Below are 19,726 nucleotides of genomic sequence, written 5' to 3'. Positions count from 1 at the left end.
GGAATGCCGACTGGTTCAGCCCTTCTGGAAAACAGTATGGACTATTCTCAAAAAACTAGAAATTGAGCTCCCGTTTGACCCAGCAATTCCACTCCTGGGAATATACCCTGGAGAGGCAAAAAAGTATAAGTCGAAGTGACATCTGCAGTTGTCTGTTCATTGCAGCACTGTTTACAATAGCTAGAATCTGGAAAAAACCTGAGTTCCCTAGAACAGATGACTGGTTAAAGAAGCTTTGGTACATCTACACAATGGAATACTATGTAGCTGTGAGAAAGGATGAAGTCATGAAATTTACATACAAGTTGTACTACATGGAAAGTATCATGTTAAGTGAAATGAGTCAGAAAGAGAGGGATAGACATAGAAAGATTGCATTCATCTGGGTAACATAAAGTAACAAAATAGGAGACTAACATCCAAGAATAGCCGAGATAATTACCAGGTGGATTACTCCATGGCTTTGAGGACAGCTGCACACACTAGGGGAAAAGGCAGCTCAGATAGAGAAGGGAGCACCAAATAAAGAGTGTTGGGAGGTTCCTCTCAGGATGGGAAATGCGTGATGAGAGAAGACTATAGTTCGAACAAGATTGCCACTCAATATCTCTTTTGCAAACCACAGCACTCAAAAGGAGAGAGATAACAATAGGGAATGCCCTGCCACAGTGGTAGGGTGGGATGGGGGAAGGGAGGAAGAAGGGTGGGAGGGATACTGGGACTGGTGGGGTGGAAAATGGGCACTGGTGGAGAGATGGGTATTCGATCATTGTATAACTGAAACCCAAGCACAAAAATTTGTAAGTCTACAACTGTACATCATGGTGTTTCACTAATAAAAATTTAAGGAAAAAAAAGACAGTGGCCTAGAACATTAATGAAGGCAGGCAAATTAGTGTGTAACATTAGAACAGTATTGGGTCTTAGTTTAGATTTTCAGTGTTTCTGTGACCAGGAAGAGGTCAGAGCAACTGACCTCCTCTTTGTGTCCCCTAGCCAGTGGTAAAACTGATTTTGTTGTAGTCCTTTCACTCCAAGTCACAGCTATGTTTTGTTTTACTGTAGTTTAGGCACTGTGGTTACATTAGTTAACTGCATCTTTAACATCACCAAAGTGCCTGAAGTCAGTTTTAAAGAGTCTATTAATGACTTCAAGTGAATATTTACTATATAGATTATTTTTCAATTCTGTACAGATTATTCTTCAACTACAGTGACTGGTTTCTTGACCACTGTTTTCAATTTATGGCATTAGATATTACTGGATATTAGGTTCATCTCTATTATATACTGTGTCTGCCAAGAGAAGTGAGAATCCAAAGACCAGCAGCATGAACAATATAGCCACATGACCCTGTGACACCACAAAATCAAGTGGATCAAAGTTTTCTGAAGCTATTTTGACGAATTCAATAATTACCTTGATCCAGAATTACATGAAGTTCAATAAAATGATTTTATAATGACTGTAGTCTGATATTTTTACTTCTGTGTGATAAGGAAAGAAGATGAACTTGTTATTCATTATTATTTCCCTCATAAAGAATTTCAAGCAAATATCTAGAAATAACATATAAATTATTAGTATTTTGGGAGGAGTAGCTACACCCAATTGTGCTCAGGGCTTACTCCTGGCTATGTGTTCAAAGATCACTCTTGATGGTGCTTGAAGGAAATATAAGGGATGCTGGGGATCAAACTTGGATTGACTGCATGCAAGGCAAGGTAGGGTGTTTGCCTTGCATGTGGCTGACCCTGGTTCAATCCCGAGCATCCCATATGGTCCCCCAAGCACCACCAGGAGTGATTTCTGAATGCAGAGCCAGGAGTAACCCCTGAGCCTAGCCAGGTGTGACCCCAAATGCCCCCAAAAATGTTTATTTTCTAATCAGAATGGTAGAGAACAAATTGAATAAATTTAGTGTAGTTTAAGAGGTAATGAAGAAGCAAGAAAGAGGAAAATCCAGATCTGTAAGACAAGACACTAGATGTCTGCAGTTATGACCCCAGTTCGGAGAGAAATCCTTTCTTTTGGATATTGGCTGGGGTTTCTATACTTTCTTGTGAAAGCTTTTGCTTATACAGCACTTGCTAAATATAAAACAATTATTTCTATTTAAGTATATCATGAAATAATTTGACACTTAGTTTTCTTAGAAAATTTCTTTTAAGAGTTTAAGAATTTCTAAGAATTCTAAAAATGTTCTTTTCATATCCCATTCAATATTAATTTGCTAAGCTGAAACTTTGTAGGCTGAAAACTTTCAAAATGATGATTATTTTTCCTATTATATCTGAATTATAACTCCAAATTAGGTTTAGGTTTCTGAGTGGATAAAAGCTTTGTTTTATGCTCTGTGTCCTACCCATGTAGGTAAATGGCTTAAAACAGTCATCTAGATGTTTTCACATAGATGCTCTATTAGGTAAATGTGGTAAAGATAGATCAATCAATGAGTGACTGCGTCTCCAAATATAGACCAAATCCTGCATTTTTTTCATATTGAAAGCAGCTTATTTCTTCATCTCCCAGTTTTTCTGTTTTCCTTTCATTTCTCCCCATTGTATGCTGTAATTTGTATTTAATATGTTTTCCTTATTTTTAGCCCTTTACATTCTTTGCAATACTTAGCTAAGAAAGAAGTTAGCATTTTGAAGCTCTATTTCAAAACCAAGTTACTTCATTCAAGTCCTCTGAAGGGATTGAAAGGTCTATATGGTCTTTACCTGTAGCTAATCTTTTGTGACATTTTATTATTTGTAATACCTTCATCTTTATATCATTGATTAAATTATTTCAAGCATATATCGTATTGATGCTCAATATAATAAAATGGCACCTGGGTTGTTTATTGCTGTATAGTTCTCAAAATATTAAAGCTTTTTTTTAAATTTACTGCCTTCCTTCTGATCATTATTGTTTATATTTTACACAGATGAGAAGTGAGAAACTGAGACTCATGGAAAGTGACTTGTTTTAGAAACTGATGTAACCTTTCTGTGCTGAGTGATCATTCTCTGTATTGCAAAGCTTTAGTAAATGGCTCTATTTTTTTCCCTAGTATGATAGCACACAACGGGTAAAGCAAACGCTTTACCTAGCAAGCCTAGCAAGCAACCTAGGAAGCAACCAACATGGCCAATCCAGGTTCGATTCCTCTGACCCTCTCAGAGAGCCCGGCAAGCTACTGAGAGTATCTCCCCCCTACGGCAAAGCCTGGCAAGCTACCCATAATGTATTCAATATGCCAAACACAGTAACAATAAGTGTCACAATGGAGATATTGCTGGGCCCACTCGAGCAAATCGATGAAAAACGGAATGACAGTGCTACAGTGCTACAGTAGAAGTTTATATGTATTAAGATATATATGCTTGTGGTTTCATTTACATTTGGTGAATATTATAACTGTAGGAGGAAAATAGATCCTTCAACAAAGCAGTAATATATTTTATATATGTATATTTGTATATGATTTTTGGAAATTTCATGCCTGGTTTTATTTATATCCACTTATAATAGTGTGTGGCTGATTTTACAATAGAATGTATCTCGGGTGAGTTTGTAACTAAAAATCAAATGTAAAAATAATAACAGCATAGTGTTTGTTTTGATCTGTATAAATTTCTCAATTCATATAGATTATAATAGCTTTTGCTTTTAATTGTTTCCATTTATATTAATTATCTATAGAGCTTTATTTAATAGAGATAAAATGCCTAGGATATCTGTGGTTATACTTTCCACCAGTGAAGCCTAAAGAAGTTTATCCGTTCATCCAATCTTATGGGTGTAGTAAAAGTTACCCACATTATCTACATTTTACAACTTAAATAGACCTAGGGTTTTTGATACTTAAATAGGAAGACAATGGCTATAAATTATGATTCAATGATACATTTTATCCAGTAACAATGTAATGCCACCTGGCATAAATCATGATGCTTTCTTACTGTGAATTTGAAAACAAGACAAAACATCGTAGGAAAGAGCCTTATAAATTATCTGTTCCAGCATATCTCATTTATAGATGAGAAAACTTAGAGGGAGTCACAAACAGAGCTGATCACGGATGAGTTCACAGCCCCTTCTCCTAACACTCAATTGTTTACTGGGTCCAGTAGACCACTTACATCCCTTTGGAAGATGCTTCCTGTGGGACATTGCTTTCTGAGAATGAAGTTTATTAAATTCACATTTGGTTGCTAATCATTTTCTCAGCAGCTCTATGGTATTTCATTAACTACTGCATGTAAAATTCTGGCCTTTCACCTGTATTAACTTGAGCTCATTAAACTTGAAGCCAGTAATAAACAGGACTAAACTAGTACAGATATTTTGCATGGTATGGGTTCAGTATTTATTTAATGGTCTCTACTATGTGAAACATTTTTCCTTTCACTGCTTGTAAGATGAGAAGGACAAGAGGTTATAGATTTTAAGGATTGGAGTCATCAATGTAGTATGTTTCATACTCTTATCAAATATATTAAATGCTTATCATATTCTAAGCTTTGCTTGGACTACAAGAGTGAGAATGTGCATAGTTTATCTGGATGACTAGAATTTGAATCCTTGCCGTGGTATTCAATAATATTAGAAATGGAGCAAGTTTTCTGAACCTCATTTTTTCTCATCTGTAAATGGGGACAAGAATAAGAAACATCTAACTGGGCTAAAATAAAGAACAGATGATGTACTCTTATGCTTTGCAGTGTTCTTAGTAAAGTACTGATTTTGCTGTAGAAGATAATGAAGTCCTTTCTTCATTCCTTCGTAGATTTAACTATCACCTCTCAGTACAGGTATTGCTGAGGAAGTTGATTTTCTTCAGTTCTTCTCCCGGGTACTTTATCATTGCAATAGAATGCAACTATGGGGTCCCCAGAGCATGAGGAACTAGAGCTATTCCATCATACCCCTCCCAGATTTCACCAACATTGTTTTAGATTCATTCTGACTGAGAAACCTCGTCTATAGTTTACAATCTAATGAAACAAAATCCTTGGAAATTTTGAAAATATCTGAGATTCTGAGAGCAGTGGATGGTGAGAGTTGGGGTGATTTAAAAAAAAAAAACACAAGCAGCAAAGAAGTCTACCAAAGAGGTACTGGGTTCCAAAAAAGTGGAATTTGGTATAGTTTCACATAGGAGTTCCTGTCATATTATGGTTGTAACAGTCAGGCAAAGTGAATATTAGTCTTGTATTGTTAGTGTTGGGATAGGTATTTAGTATTGATTCTCTATTTTACAGAATACGGTAGAACTTTTTTTTTAAAAATTCAAATAGGTCTCACTGGAGTGATAGTACAGTAGGTAGGGTGCTTGCCTGCATGTGGCAGACCCAGTTTCAATTCCTGGCAACATATAGGTCATCTGTTTTGCCTTCTTGCTAATACTGAAATATATCAAACATACTTTGTACTTTCCTTCTTACTTGATAGTAGAACTATGAAGGCACCTGCCTTGCTAGGTTCTGAGCCTGGTTTGATCCCTAGAGCCACATATGATCCCCTGAACACCATCAGGAATAATCCCTGAGCACAGTGACAAGAGTAAGACATCAGCACTGCTAAGGATAGGCCCCAAAAGCAAAATAATAATTATAATAAATAAATTTCTTCTTTCTGCAACAATCCTACCTTGAACGTGCTCTGTAAATTTCTTCTTTTTGCCACAAATATCCACCCCGACCCACCTTTCTTTCTGCTAACCTAAGAATCTAATCATCTATTCTCTAATACCTTGTGTCTTTTTTTTCCCATATGCAAGATTATTAGAACTTTTCCCAGATTTGAAAAAGCTCCATAGATTTTCAACTTTATGCACTACTCTCTTCCCCAAGCATTTGCTGTATTTTTGCCACTTAAGAATGAGCTTATGTTGTAGTTTTAATTTTTATCCTTAGTAATCCATTTATTTACCTCTTTTCCATTTCCTATACCATACTCTTTTTTTTAAATTTTCATAATAATTTTAATTTTTCTACTCTAGAGCTTTTCTAAATTTTTTTGCAATTAATTGTTGCAATTAATTGTTCATTGAATTTTGGTTATGTTATACTGTGCACCTCTTTTTCTACTTATCCCATTCTTCCTGTTTTTTTACACTAATCCCTTAATCACCAAATGTAACACAGATGACAATTGAGATTATCCATTTCTATCCTTATGTAGAGTACTGCCTCTCAGAGAGCCCGGAAAGCTATTGAGAGTATCCTGCCCGCACAGGCAGAGCCTGGCAAGCTCCCCGTGGCATATTCGATATGCCAAAAACAGTAATGATAACAGGTCTCATTCCCCTGACCCTTAAAGAGCCTCCAATCGTTGGGAAAGATGAGTAAGGAGAAGCTGCTAAAATCTCAGGGCTTGGAGGAACAAGGACATTACTGGCACCCACTTGAGTAAATCAACAAATAACGGAATGACAGTGATACAGTGATGTAGAGTACTAAAATCTCTAAAATTTATATTTTTAGGCCACTTCTGGATTTAAATTCATATTCTCTCTGAATGTTCCTGAAGTCTTACTTTTGTGGTTTTTTTCTGTTAGGTTCTCTTCTTTGAGATAGATTGCAAACCCAACCATGGAACCTAATGAGTCTTCCTTATTTTCTTCTATATTTCTCTCCAAATCATGTAAGTGTGTGGAAAGTATACTTAAAGTTTTGGAAATCAAAGAAGAGGATCTAGACTGTGATACCATCAGTAGCCTGTTACTGATGATTCACTTTTCGTCTTTGTAAAAGTCCTGCAAGCCGTTAGACCATCCAAATCTGTTGACTCTATCCTTTGTTCTTTCTTATCGTTCAACTCTTCCCTTCCTCTCTTCTCTGTTCTTCTTTTGCTTCAAAATTATCTGCGTAGTTATCAGACTGACCCTTTTGTTTGTTTTTCTCAAATCATGACATTAGCAATTAATTGCTCAAAATTGGAGCTTAAGACATTGCTTTAAAATGTACTGCTTTGGGACTCAAAATAGTACAGTGCTTAGGATACATGGCTGGCATGTTCCTGATGTAGGTTGAATCCTGGCAACACATGGATCCCAGAGCATCATTTGGTGCAGCCTGGAGGACCCTGGCATTACTGGGTTGGCCTGGGTATCTCGAACAGTGCAGGGCCCAACCAGGATTATATCCTTGGAGTCCTGAACTGAGCCAGTGGCCCAGTTCACTGAGAATCTTTGGTGGGGCCCCTGGATTGCCTGAGCTGTGCTGGAAATCCTCAGCTCCCCCCAAAAAACAATTATTGCTTTGCACAGTAAAACTTTTTTCCTTATGAGGCTATGATTTATGTGATTTAAAATAGTACTTCAGGGGGCAAGAAAAGTGAAGTGGAGCAGGGAAAGCCTCTTTAAAAAATTCTGCTGGCAAAACTGGAGCCCCAAAAAATTGGCTCAGATCGCTGCCTAACTCCATGTAAAAAAGTAAGATCTAAGTGGATTAAAGACCTCAACATCAGACTGGAATCCATAAGGTACATTGAGGAAAAAGTTGGCAAAACCCTCCATGACATAGAAGCTAATGGTGTCTTCAAAGATGTCACACTGCTGGCCAAGCAAGTGAAAACAGAGATAGACAAATGGGACTATCTTAAACTAAGAACCTTCTACCCTCAAAAGAAACAGTGACCAAAATACAAAGACAGTCTACAGAATGGGAAAGGATATTCGCCAAATACACATCCGACAAGGGGTTAATGTCAAGGATATACAAAGTACTGGTTGAACTCCACAAAAAGAAAACATTCAACCCCATCAAAAAATGGGGAGAGGAAATGAATGGAAATTTTCACAAAGAAGAAATCAGAATGACTAAAAGGCACATGAGAAAACGCTCCACATCATTAATCATCAGGGAGATGCAGATCAAAACCACAATGAGATACCATCTCACACCTCAGAGACTGGCCCACATCCAAAAGAACAAAAGCAATCGATGCTGGCACGGATGTGGCGAGAAAGGGACACTCCTTCACTGTTGGTGGGAATGCTGACTGGTTCAGCCCTTTTGGAAAACAGTATGGACGATTCTCAAAAAATTAGAAATTGAGCTCCCATTTGATCCAGCAATACCACTCCTGGGAATATATCCCAGAGAGGCAAAAAAGTATAGTCGAAGTGACATCTGCAATTGTCTATTCATTGCAGTACTCTTTACAATAGCCAAAATCTGGAAAAAACCTGAGTGCCCGAGAACAGATGAGTGGTTAAAGAAACTTTGGTACATTTACACAATGGAGTACTATGTAGCTGTTAGAAAAGACAATGTCACGAAATTTACATATAAGTGGTTCTACATGGAAAGTATCATGTTAAGCGAAATGACTCAGAAAGAAAGGGATACACATAGAAAGATTGCATTCATCTGGGGAACATAAAGTAACAAAATAGGAGACTAACACCCAAGAATGGCGAGATTAGTACCAGGAATTTTACTCCATGGCTTGGAGGCCAACCACATATACTAGGGGAAAAGGGATCTCAGATAGAGAAGGGAACACCAAATAAAGGTGTTGGGAGGATCCTCCCAGGATGGGAGAAGCATGCGGAAAGTAAACCATAGACTAAACATGATTGTCACCCATTGCCTCTTTTGCAAACTACAACACCCAATAAGAGAGAGAGAACAAAAGGGAATGCCTTGCCACAGAGGCAGGGTGGGATGGGGGGAATGAGGGGGGGGAGGGATACTGGGATCCGTGGTGGTGGGAAATGGGCACTGGTGGAGGGATGGGTATTTGATCATTGTATAACTGAAACCCAAGCACAAAAATGTGTAAGTCTGCAACTGTACCTCATGATGTCTCACTATTAAAACATTTGTTAATATATAAAAAAACACTACGAAAGAAAAAAATAAAATAATACTTCAACATAACATAATTTTATGTTAATTTGGTTTCTGCTATTATGGCTCAGTCTTCCACAGGAGGTCATAAACTGCTTTAGGGAAGCAGCTTATTTTCATGGAATTAGCACCTATTTTTTGGACTTCCTCTTTTATGATATTCCATCATGTTAGGTTTTCTTCTCTTGACTGACACTCTTCCCAACATACATTTCAACTTTGTCACTTCACAGGAAAATGTGTTCTCTTTCAGAGAGGGAAGCTCCACACCTATTTCACTTTATTAAACATGGACAAAAAGTTATTGACTTGTTGGCATCCCATTACCTCATAGAGAGTGTCACCCTTCTTCCTCTGGCGTCACCCTTCTTCCTCTTCCTTTCACCTGGAGGATTTTCTTCCCCTTTCCTGACACTCACACCTCCTCCTTTACTACTTGCCAACAACCTTCACTTTTTCCATCAGAATTTAGCTCAAATATCAACTTGTCCAGAAGCACCCTGACCACTCAGCCCAGGTTGTGCACACTCTCATGCTCTGTTTAACATTCTACGTTTTCTCTGCCACAGACCTGGCTCAGGATGCTACAAATGGTATTTGCTATAGGCTCTTTAAGGTCATATATTGCAAACTTTTACATAAGTTGCAATTTTATGGCACTCAAAATACTTTTTTGAGTTTATGAGTTTTTAAGTTTATGAGTTTTACATTATTTTAACATTCAAAATAAATTGTAAATCAATTTTGTTTCATAGGAAAATTATTGCTTTTAATTGTCTCCCATTTCAAAAAGTCAACAGAATATTTTAAAAGACTTTAAAGATCTTCATTAAATCATTCATTAAGTCTTGAGGGGCAAAAGTAGTAAGTGCTTTTAATGTCCTGGATCAAAACACTGTTTTAGACCTCAAGTAGGGAAAAATGGAGGCATGGGATCATAATGCTAAGGTGGAACAATAAAAGCAAGGATCAGTATATGCTTAGAAAATTCTAGAACATTGTGAGTGGCCTCTGATAGTGGTAAGGGAGCTGTTATATAGGTCCTATAAGCACCAAACTAAAACTAAAATATCAAATCGGCATGTGTCGGATGAAAGAGACAGGGAGGGAACATTCCTCCCAGAAGAAATCCATGGGCAAATGTGGAGATACAGAGCATGAGACACTATGCAGTATAAGCACTTAGGCTTATGGGAATAAATTGGCAGGCATGCACTTTCCAAACATTATTCTATTTAATGCTTATACCAATACCGTGAGTTAGATAGTGTCATTCTCATTTCATTGATAAAGAAAATTAGTAGCAGAATGGTTGAGTAATTGGCTCATAGTCACACAGCTAATGAGCATAAAACTGATTTTGATGCAAATTTGACTTCTAAAGCTGTACCCTAACCACTCTGTAAATGTTGGCTCTTTATTTTCACTCTGAAACATGAACTCACATTGCTTTTGGTTGATAGAGACGTCTGCTTTTTGCTTTTTTAACCAGTAGTGATATGCTTGAATTATAAGGCTAAAGCTAATAAACTTTATTAAGTTAATATATTTTTCATATACAACTCATTTCAGTTTGCACCATTGCACACTACATAGGATGATAACAAAATATATATGTGATACTTTTATTTTTGTCTTCTTATTGTTTTCCACTATCCAAATTTTATCATATCATAAGAAATTACTTGTGATTACTTACCACATGTCAGTCAACACACTGGGAAAATTTGAGTTTCTAAATCTAAACCATGCCAAAATGAATTTTGAAGCAAAAATCAGGGTCAAATGCAAGCAATTATTTGTGGTCAGAATTGAGGAAGAAAGGTAGTAACTGAATCCAAACAGAACAGAGACTTCTCAACTTTTTCTACCATGCTACCTTACATCATGCTGAGTGCAGTATGATTGCAATTAGGGTGTGTGAAAAATGCACTCAGAGAACCTTTGCTGACAGCCATTGTGCCCCACATTTTTTACTTTAGATAGCCAAAAAGGACTCGATTGCCTTCCTGAGGTTTTTAAAGATCAACAAGTTTCTGCAGTCTTATTTTTCTTTCTTCTCTCCTATACTTGGCCATTTAATTGCATTTTCAAAGAAGTTTAGTATATCATGCAATAACAGATATATCAATACATAAAATAATCCTACACTATATTCTAATGAATAACAAAAGGAATTTTATACAATTAATAATAGTATTAAATATATATATATAACAGATAAAAATTAGTTAACCTTTAATGTAGTTTAGGATTCTGATCCAAGTTAAGCATTAGATCTATTGAATATAATAGATGAGAATACAACAGGCAAGAGATGACTAACTATATAAGAACAAGCAGAGTCTTGGGGAAAAAATCAGTTCTGATAGTTGTGAAATATACATTCTTTACAACTAACTTATTCTTTTATCATTTTTTTAGACATGAAAGGATAAAGATCTTATGTATGTATACAAATTTTACTCAGTGAATATTCAAGCATATATGTGGGCAGTGTATTATACTTAGTATAAACCTAAAATAATTTTGTTAAACATTTGCTCTTTGAATATCGAAGTAATTAATTTTATTGTTATTATTGTTACCAATAAGATAAGAAAGTATAATCAGGAAAAGAGAATTGAGCCATTAGAACAGTGTGAGCCAATGCTGTCAGCCAATGTGCTGCCATCCTCACAAAACTTATGCAGTTTTACTCAAAAGATACCAGCACTGACTTCTATTAGAAACAAGAACCTTTTCCTACTTCATAATATGCTCAATTACATGTAGATTGGTCCATGAATAAATTATAATGCAGATAGACTTCTTTACCTTAAAGCTTTGCTGGCTTAAGGTATCATTGTTGATTCATTATGTTGTCACTTTTCTATCGGCAATGTAATGCTTTTTATATCTGGATAGAGACAGTTTTAGTGTGAGATACTGTTATCTTTAAATGAGTAGGATTTAGCTTTTCTGGTGAGAACAAATTCATCAATGATGAATCCCTGGAGAAACTATTGAAATAAAAATCACACCATTTCTGAGCTTTGTTCAGTTCATCAGTTACAAAGCAGCTTTTCATAGGCCTAAGAACTTTTTCCTTTGTTTAAAAAATATAGCATGACGCTTGAAACCTTTCACTTTGAGTTACCGCAGGCTACAACTTTTCTGTGAGAAAATAATGAATGAAGAGGAAAAACTCCTGCTGCTGGCTCTGTCAGACCCTGCTGCTTCTCCTCCTGCAACAGCAAATCAGTTAACTATATGTTCAGACAGAGATTTGAACTAAATGCTTTATTAATTATTACTGATTACACACACACACATACACATGCACACACACAAACACACAATGGCCAACTATACATGCATATCCACTCTCTTAGTTTTGCTTTGGTTTAGTATGTTTTTTTAACAAGATCAAAACACAAGCATAAGCCTAAGTGTTTATGTATGTGAAAGGTGATCCTCTGGTACAAGGGAAAAACTGAGCTTTTGCACTTCTGATGATTTTTTGTAAATGTTTGGTAACCTGAAATTTTAGAAGACACTTAACACAGACAGCATAATTTTTTGAAGACACATAGCTTTCCAAGATAGAAAGGAGAGTGTCAGTGGCAAACTTGCACATTTAGAGGCTGGTACTAGGCCCCTAGCCAATGGGATTACCAGGTAGAGGTGAGAAACTACACAAAAATACACTTTATTTGATTTGGAGATGAACAGTGGAAGGTTGAGATAATGACCACTGATAATTTATAGGTATGTACTTTCAGCTGATAGAAAAAAATTGGAGTATAGAAATCTTTCTATGTCTGATTCTTCTTACATATACACAGATAAAATTATGTAATCATTTTGTTAAAATCAGAACCTTAAGACTTATGACTAAATATAAAGATGAGCATAACAAAACGACTAAATAAAAGGCTGCCGCAGGGATGGGGTGTTAAGTTAGGGAAGGAAACACTAGGACAATGTGGGAGGACAAAAGTGCCTGTACAAAGATAGGCTGGGATCCGGAGGGAAATTGAGGGCATGGGTAGTGAGCGCTGGTGAAGGGGTTGATGTTCGAACAATATATGCCTGGAACTCAATTATAATTTAAAAAACCAAAAAGATGAGCACATTAAAACTACAATACTGTTAGCCATAGTAAATGTGGTAAATTATTATCAAAACGTAATGGAAAATATGACCTGTCTATACCTTTTCAAGGTCATACTATTTAGCCCCCAGGAATTTATCCTCCTCTTCCTGCTCTTCCTCTACATATTATTGTTGTTGCTATTAATCACCACTGGAACAATTTAAAGTCATTGTAGTTTCCTTTAACTACAGATTATGGTGTAACACCCCAATTTGTGGTGTTTCAACTTGTTTGTTTTTTCACACTGTTATTATGATGTGGAAATGATATGCATTCAGTAGAAACTGTACTTAGAGTTCTGAAATTTGATATTTTCCTAATCTAGTAATATGCATTTCAATACTCACTTGTGATTCTGGGTAGCAGCAGTGAGTGTGATTTCCCTTAAGCCCACCATCATGAAGGAAAACAGCTGATAGAGTGATGTTACTTTCAATATATTACATGAAATGCTCAGAACTGTATCATAAACACATGCTTTGTGTTAGTTAAGAGCCCTCCATATTTATCTGACCTACTATTCTCTTTCCAGAATTAAAATTGCTCAGTTCCCAACCCCAACCCACTCCCAAGCTACATTCTTCAAGTATCACTTATCATCACTTAATCACTTAATCCCCGTTATTCATCGATTTATTTGAGCGGGTGCCAGTAACATCTCCATTCATCCCGGTTGCGTGCTAGCGTAGCCCAATGGTATCTGTTCGTTTTAGGAACATGTAGAGCCTCAAACCGATCATTTAGGGTCTTGACGAAGAAGTCTGACCATCTTATAGGTGGGCGTCCACGTGATCTTTTGATGTCTCGTGGAATCCAATCAGTAATGGCTCTAGTCCAGCGGTTGTCTGTAAACCTCATTACATGTCCAGCCCATCTGATTTTTGATGTCTTGGCAAATGAGACAGCGTCTCTGATTCTTGAGCGTTGACGAAGATCAGAACTCCGGATTCTATCTCTCATTTGAGTGAATCGTGATATTCCAAGCATAGTTCTTTCGATTCCTCTTTGAGAGACCCGAATAGTGTTCTCATCCTGTTTTCGTAGGGTCCAGGTCTCTGAGGCATATGTTAATGCAGGAAGAATAGTGGAATCAAAGAGATGGGCTCGTAGTTGGAGGTTCTTTGTCCTTTTAGTTATTTCTTCAATGCTCTTGAAGGCATTCCAAGCCGCTCTCTTCCTCCTGCGTAACTCAGGTGCCAGGTCATTCATCATGTTGATTTCTCGACCTAAGTATATATAACTGTTGCATTCGGAGATGGTGGTTCCGTTGAGAGCGAATGGAGCGTCAGGAACAAGGCTGTTTCTCATAAACATTGTCTTCGTAAGATTCAGCTGTAGTCCAACCTTTCCACACTCACGGTCAAAGTCCGCAAGCATTTGTGCCGCTTGGCTGATGTTTGGTGTTATTAGAACGATGTCATCAGCAAAGCGGAGGTGGTGTAGTTGCCGACCATCTATCTTCACTCCCATGTTTTCCCATTCTAGTCGTCGCATGATGTTCTCGAGGGTGGCACTGAAGAGTTTTGGTGAAATGGTATCACCCTGCCGAACCCCTCTCTTGATATGGATGATTACTTCTTTGTAGAATGGTGAGATCTTGGTAGTGAATCCGCAATAGAGCTCACGAAGGATCCTGATGTATTGAGTTTGTACTCCCTGATTGGCTAGGGCTTCCATGACCGCTTCCGTCTCAACAGAATCAAAGGCCTTCTTTAAATCAATGAACGTTAGACAGAGCGGCATCTTGAACTCCCGAGATACCTCAATGAGCTTGGTTATTGTGTGGATATGGTCGATGGTACTGAATCCTTTTCGGAATCCAGCTTGTTCACATGGTTGTCCTTCATCTAGTGTTCTGTTAATCCTATTCAGGATGACTCGAGTGAATAGTTTGTAGATGACAGACAATAGGCAGATTGGGCGATAGTTGCCAATGTCGTGGATGTCTCCTTTCTTGTATAGTAGTACAGTCTTGCTGGTTTTCCATTGGGATGGAACCTTGCATTCAGACAGGTAGCGTGTGAAGAGTCGAGCTAATGTATTGATGAGTACTGATGGTAAGTTCTTCAGGTGTTCAGGTCTGATCTTGTCTGGGCCAGGTGCTTTTTGTTTCTTTACCGACGAGATGGCATGTTGGATTTCGGAAGGGAGAACATTGGGAACGACATATCCATCATGTGGTATGTGGTATGTGGGCAAGTGGATGTGGCTATTAAAGAGATCTGAGTAGAATTCATGAATAATCTTCTCCATTGCCCTTCTGGAAGATGTGATAGATCCATCATGATGTCGGAGGGCAGTCATCTTGGTTTTGTAGTTGGTGAAGGACAGGCGGGCATTACGAATGTTTTTCCCAGCTTCTGCTGCATCTACCAGTACTGCTGCTCTCCTGTTTTTGAGGTCATCCTTGATGGCTTTTCTGCACTGTTTTGCCAGTTCGGACGTTCGCTTGTGGTTGCCTGAGGCACGTGCCACGCCACGTTGGCAAATAAGTTCAAGAGTGTTCGAAGAAAGACGGTTTTTTGTGGTTATCTCTCTCTTGGCATTCCTTGCACAATCATGGAGGTGCTGAATCATTCGATCGTATTCCTCATCAATGTTGTCAATGACGGCATCTTCCCATGTTTCTGCAACAGAGCCAAAGAGTTCCCAGTTGGTGGTTGTTCTGGGAGTCTTCTTCTTAAACCTTGCATTCTTTTCTCCTCGTTCTGTGAGGTAGAATTTTGCACGAAGAAGACGGTGGTCTGTTTACTCTTCAAGTAAACAAAGAAAAATGCTCTCCAATAGCATAGAAGGCTACTGACCCTACCCCAACCATTGAAGTGTGGTGTGTGTGTGTGTGTGTGTGTGTGTGTGTGTGTGTGTGTGTGTGTAGGGGCTAAGGGATGTCAATTACTGTTCTGGGAAACACTATTAAATAACTGTTTTCAACTTGGGACCAATATAAGTTATTCTGAACTTCTTTAGGGTGAGCTCAGCTAATGTCTGTTGGTCCATAGGTCTGGTATATGAAATGCATTTTCAATATATATTTTCAGCTTATAATGGGTTTATCAGGGCCTTAAATCAGAATAGGAATCAGGGTTGCTTATTGGGTTATTGTCTTTTTCTTTGGAGCAAAAAATAGTATAAATGGGAAAAAATTCGATGGCCTTTGTGTGAAAGAAGGTAAATTTTAAAATTCCAAGAATAATTTTGTTCTGAAAACCTTTATTAAGCTCTTAGGAATAATTAGTTGGTGCCAAGGTCAAAGACGCAATTCAGGAATCGTGGTACTGGATTAGATTGTGTTAGAGCTGGCTGCCGCAAGGAGTTTGAAAGAGCCAGAGGTCACATGTTTCAACACTACCACTTTTGATCATCTTTGAGAATATAATATTAGGATTTAGGTGTCCTTGATATAGAAGAGAAATATCTTATATAGAAGAGAGTGGTATTCTGACAAGAATTCTATCTTGTGAACATGCGCTCACTACCTTATGAAGTGTTATCAGGATCCCAGGGGTATTTCTTTGGCACCAAATGTAATCCCTATCAACTTATCTGCTTCAGGAAATAGTCATTTCATAGGAGAACTTGTCAAACCAAGATTATTTTTCTATGTTGAGGAACATGTGTATGTGTTAGTATTGAATATTTTTAATAGTATTTTTAACAAGAGAGCTATAAAACAGATGCACTATAATTTCTTGCATGATTATATTTTGTATTCTTCAAGTATTAAATGTGGTACTTCAAGAAAGCATAAAGGTGTAATATTAAGTATATAACTATTTCATTTCTATTTAAATTAATTTGGTATTCATAGCATTGTTTCCATTGGCTTGCCATGACATAATTGCAGTACATTGATAATGGAAGTAACAATCAGTATTTCTGTGTAAATATGTTCTGCTAATATAAATTTGCGTTACAAATGGCTTAATTTGGAACTTGGTTTAAGTTTAGCTAACAAACACCACAAGCTTTTCTAAACAACCAGAAAATTCATTTTCCTGTGGTCATTATGCAACCCTGCAAGTGGACACCAGTGTTTTGGAACAAGTGTTATTTTTTACCAAAGTACTTGCAAGGTCAGAGATCAGAATGACCTTGGAGTGCTGTATTTTTCCAAACCTCCATCAGCTAGATTAAATAGATCTTATTCTTTAGGAGAGGCAGAAGGTGTTTTCACAGTCTTAGAAAAGATACAGAAATTCCAGGTTACAAGCAGGCACAGAACGTTTGGAATTCAGTGGTGTCTATCATTGGCAGTATATGTCAGGAAAAGTGAAGATCAACAGTTCTAGAAGAAAAGGACAAAGTGAAGAAGGTATAATTGTAGGATAATGAAGAATATGAGAAAATTTTTGAATTACCTTGAAACCGATTAGTGTTTTTTTTTTCCATGAAGCCTATGTATCTTCCTAAATGAACTTCATAAAGTACAATTGAATAACCTTGAAACATAATAAAAGCCTATGATGTTATTTTAAATACTGATGAAGTTTTGTTAAGCACTGGGATATTTTCTTGGTTTTTCATTTTTATTTTTTGTGTCCTTCATGCAAAATAAAATTTATTTTCTGTACAGAGAAATCAATATTTTTGCAGTTTTCTTTTTCAGCTATTCTAGTAAATCGCAATCAGCATTACTTACAGTTTTTAAAGATATCTAGCAAGAATTTGAGGATAATAAAATAAAGATACAGATTAAAACTTTGGCAAAGTACCTTTGCTATTGACAAAAACATTTGTCAGGGACTATAGCTGTATCTAAATTGTGCTAAAAACTTGATGAAGAGGGGGGAATGCATCAATATGTTTCAACTCTACATAAACCAAGTAAATGATCTAACTAACAGCTATTGTTTTAAGTGTATGGATTTGTTTTACCATTATGAATTTTATTCCACCCAGAAAGATGCTTTTGCTAATATCTGTGTATGTAACACATACATACATATTTGTAAAATGTATGCTCTTATGATCTTGTAAATAACTTAAGGAATCTGATACGAGAAGACTAGTGGCCCAAGAATGAATGAAAGCTTTATTATAGTATACATGAACCAATTTCAAAACATACTTATTTGTTAATAAGTTAATTAATGATTTTATATCCTCATATTTTTTTCTTTTATGAACTAACATGATTTCTTAATTGCGTGTTTTTCTTTTAGAAACTGCCAAGTTTTGGACCTTATCTTGAGCAACGCAAGAAAATCATAGCAGAGAACAAGATTAAATTGAAAGAAAGAAATGCAGCTTTGCCACCTCTCACAAGAAACTGTTTCATTCCCAAAAAGCCGATTCCTGCCATCAAGGTAAATATTAAGTTGAGTATATATAAAAAGGTCTATTTAAACATACAATGTAGCTCAAATGTTTATTTACTTAAAGGTATTGCTTATTTTGTTTAAAAAGTATGCTGATCTCTTAAAACACACACACACACACACACACACACACACACACACACACACACACATTTTACACATTTTAGAACACAGGCAAGCCAGTATCAGTTCATGAGAATTTTTGTATTAGACGTGCCTGGAAATATTAGTGAATTCTTTGTCTTCTCATAGTAATTTAAAAATTATTTTAATTTAACATTAAAATCTATATAGTATGTTATGTAATACTAAATAATCAGTATGTAACAGCAGTATCAATAGGTGATACCAAATATTTTGAACCCAGTTTTCTGATTTGGCCTCTGAAAAGCCTATACATTTATATGGCTCTCAAGAGACCATTTTCTGGATTATAGCAAAAATCAGTATTAAGATAGGGTCTTATATCTTTCTCATTTTAATTATACTTTTATTGGGAGAGATGTATAGATTCACATATAATTACAAGAAGTAATAGAGTCCTTTACCATGTTTTCATAGTGGAAACATATTGTAAAACTGGACAATCATACTGATCCAGCATACAACTGATCTTCAGACTTTTCCAGATTTACTTCTACAGACATACATAGATTTTCATGTATGGGTGTCTGGTCCTCTGCAATTCCATCACAAATATAGGTTCATGCATAGTTTCATCAGCACAAAGACCCTTGAGTTGCTCTTTTCATTGTTCTACGTCCTGCCCCCCCGCCACCACCTACACAGGATGGGATAGTTTTAAAGCTGTCATAATGAAAACTCCAAGTTCATGTTCTCTATGGACTCACCATCACTTAATGTGAACCTCAATTCAAGAGAAAGTCTTCTCTTTTGAGTGATAATATTCTCACATCTTCATTTTCTGTTTTAAGCACAAGCTAAAATCTTGCTTGTAGGAGGTTTTTGATGAATCTCCCTCAGGTCATCGAAATGACTTCTAAAAAATCTCTACATATGAGGATGGAAAATGTGTCCTATGCTTAAAAAATGGTTTTTAGACTTGATGGTGCAAAATTTAAGTAATTTGGTTTTTTAAACAAAATATGAAAGTGTCTTGGTTCTGTAATGAAGTATGAAAATGGATGAGCACAAACTGTAGCAGCATCATGGTGCCCTAATTCCAAAATAGACTCTTAACAGCATGCTCACTTCTATCACTTGTATCACTTGTCATCCTGTTGCTCATTGATTTGCTCAAGCAGGCGCCAGCAACATCTCCATTTGTCTCTGTCGAGTGCTAGTGCAGCCCAATGGTGTCTGCTCACTGTAGGAATACAAAGAGTCTCAAACTGTTTACTAATAGCATGCTATCCCCTTGTAATCTGTTGGGCTATTCCCTTTAAATTACATATTT

General features: G+C 36.7%; 1 protein-coding gene across 1 annotated transcript in view; it reads left to right on the top strand.

Moving 5' to 3' along the window:
• Nucleotides 1-19,726, top strand: part of DPYD (dihydropyrimidine dehydrogenase) — a 960,132-nt gene that overhangs the window by 920,785 nt on the left and 19,621 nt on the right. Inside the window, exon 21 of the mRNA XM_056139087.1 lies at nucleotides 18,154-18,297. Within this exon, the coding sequence (XP_055995062.1) occupies nucleotides 18,154-18,297 (144 nt within the window). The remainder of the gene's footprint in view (nucleotides 1-18,153; nucleotides 18,298-19,726) is intronic.

This window comes from Sorex fumeus, unplaced genomic scaffold (genome assembly GCF_029834395.1).
Source record: "Sorex fumeus unplaced genomic scaffold, SorFum_2.1 ptg000131l, whole genome shotgun sequence".
In the NCBI taxonomy this organism is placed as follows: Eukaryota; Metazoa; Chordata; class Mammalia; order Eulipotyphla; family Soricidae; genus Sorex; species Sorex fumeus.
This window is presented reverse-complemented; position numbering and strand designations above follow the sequence as displayed.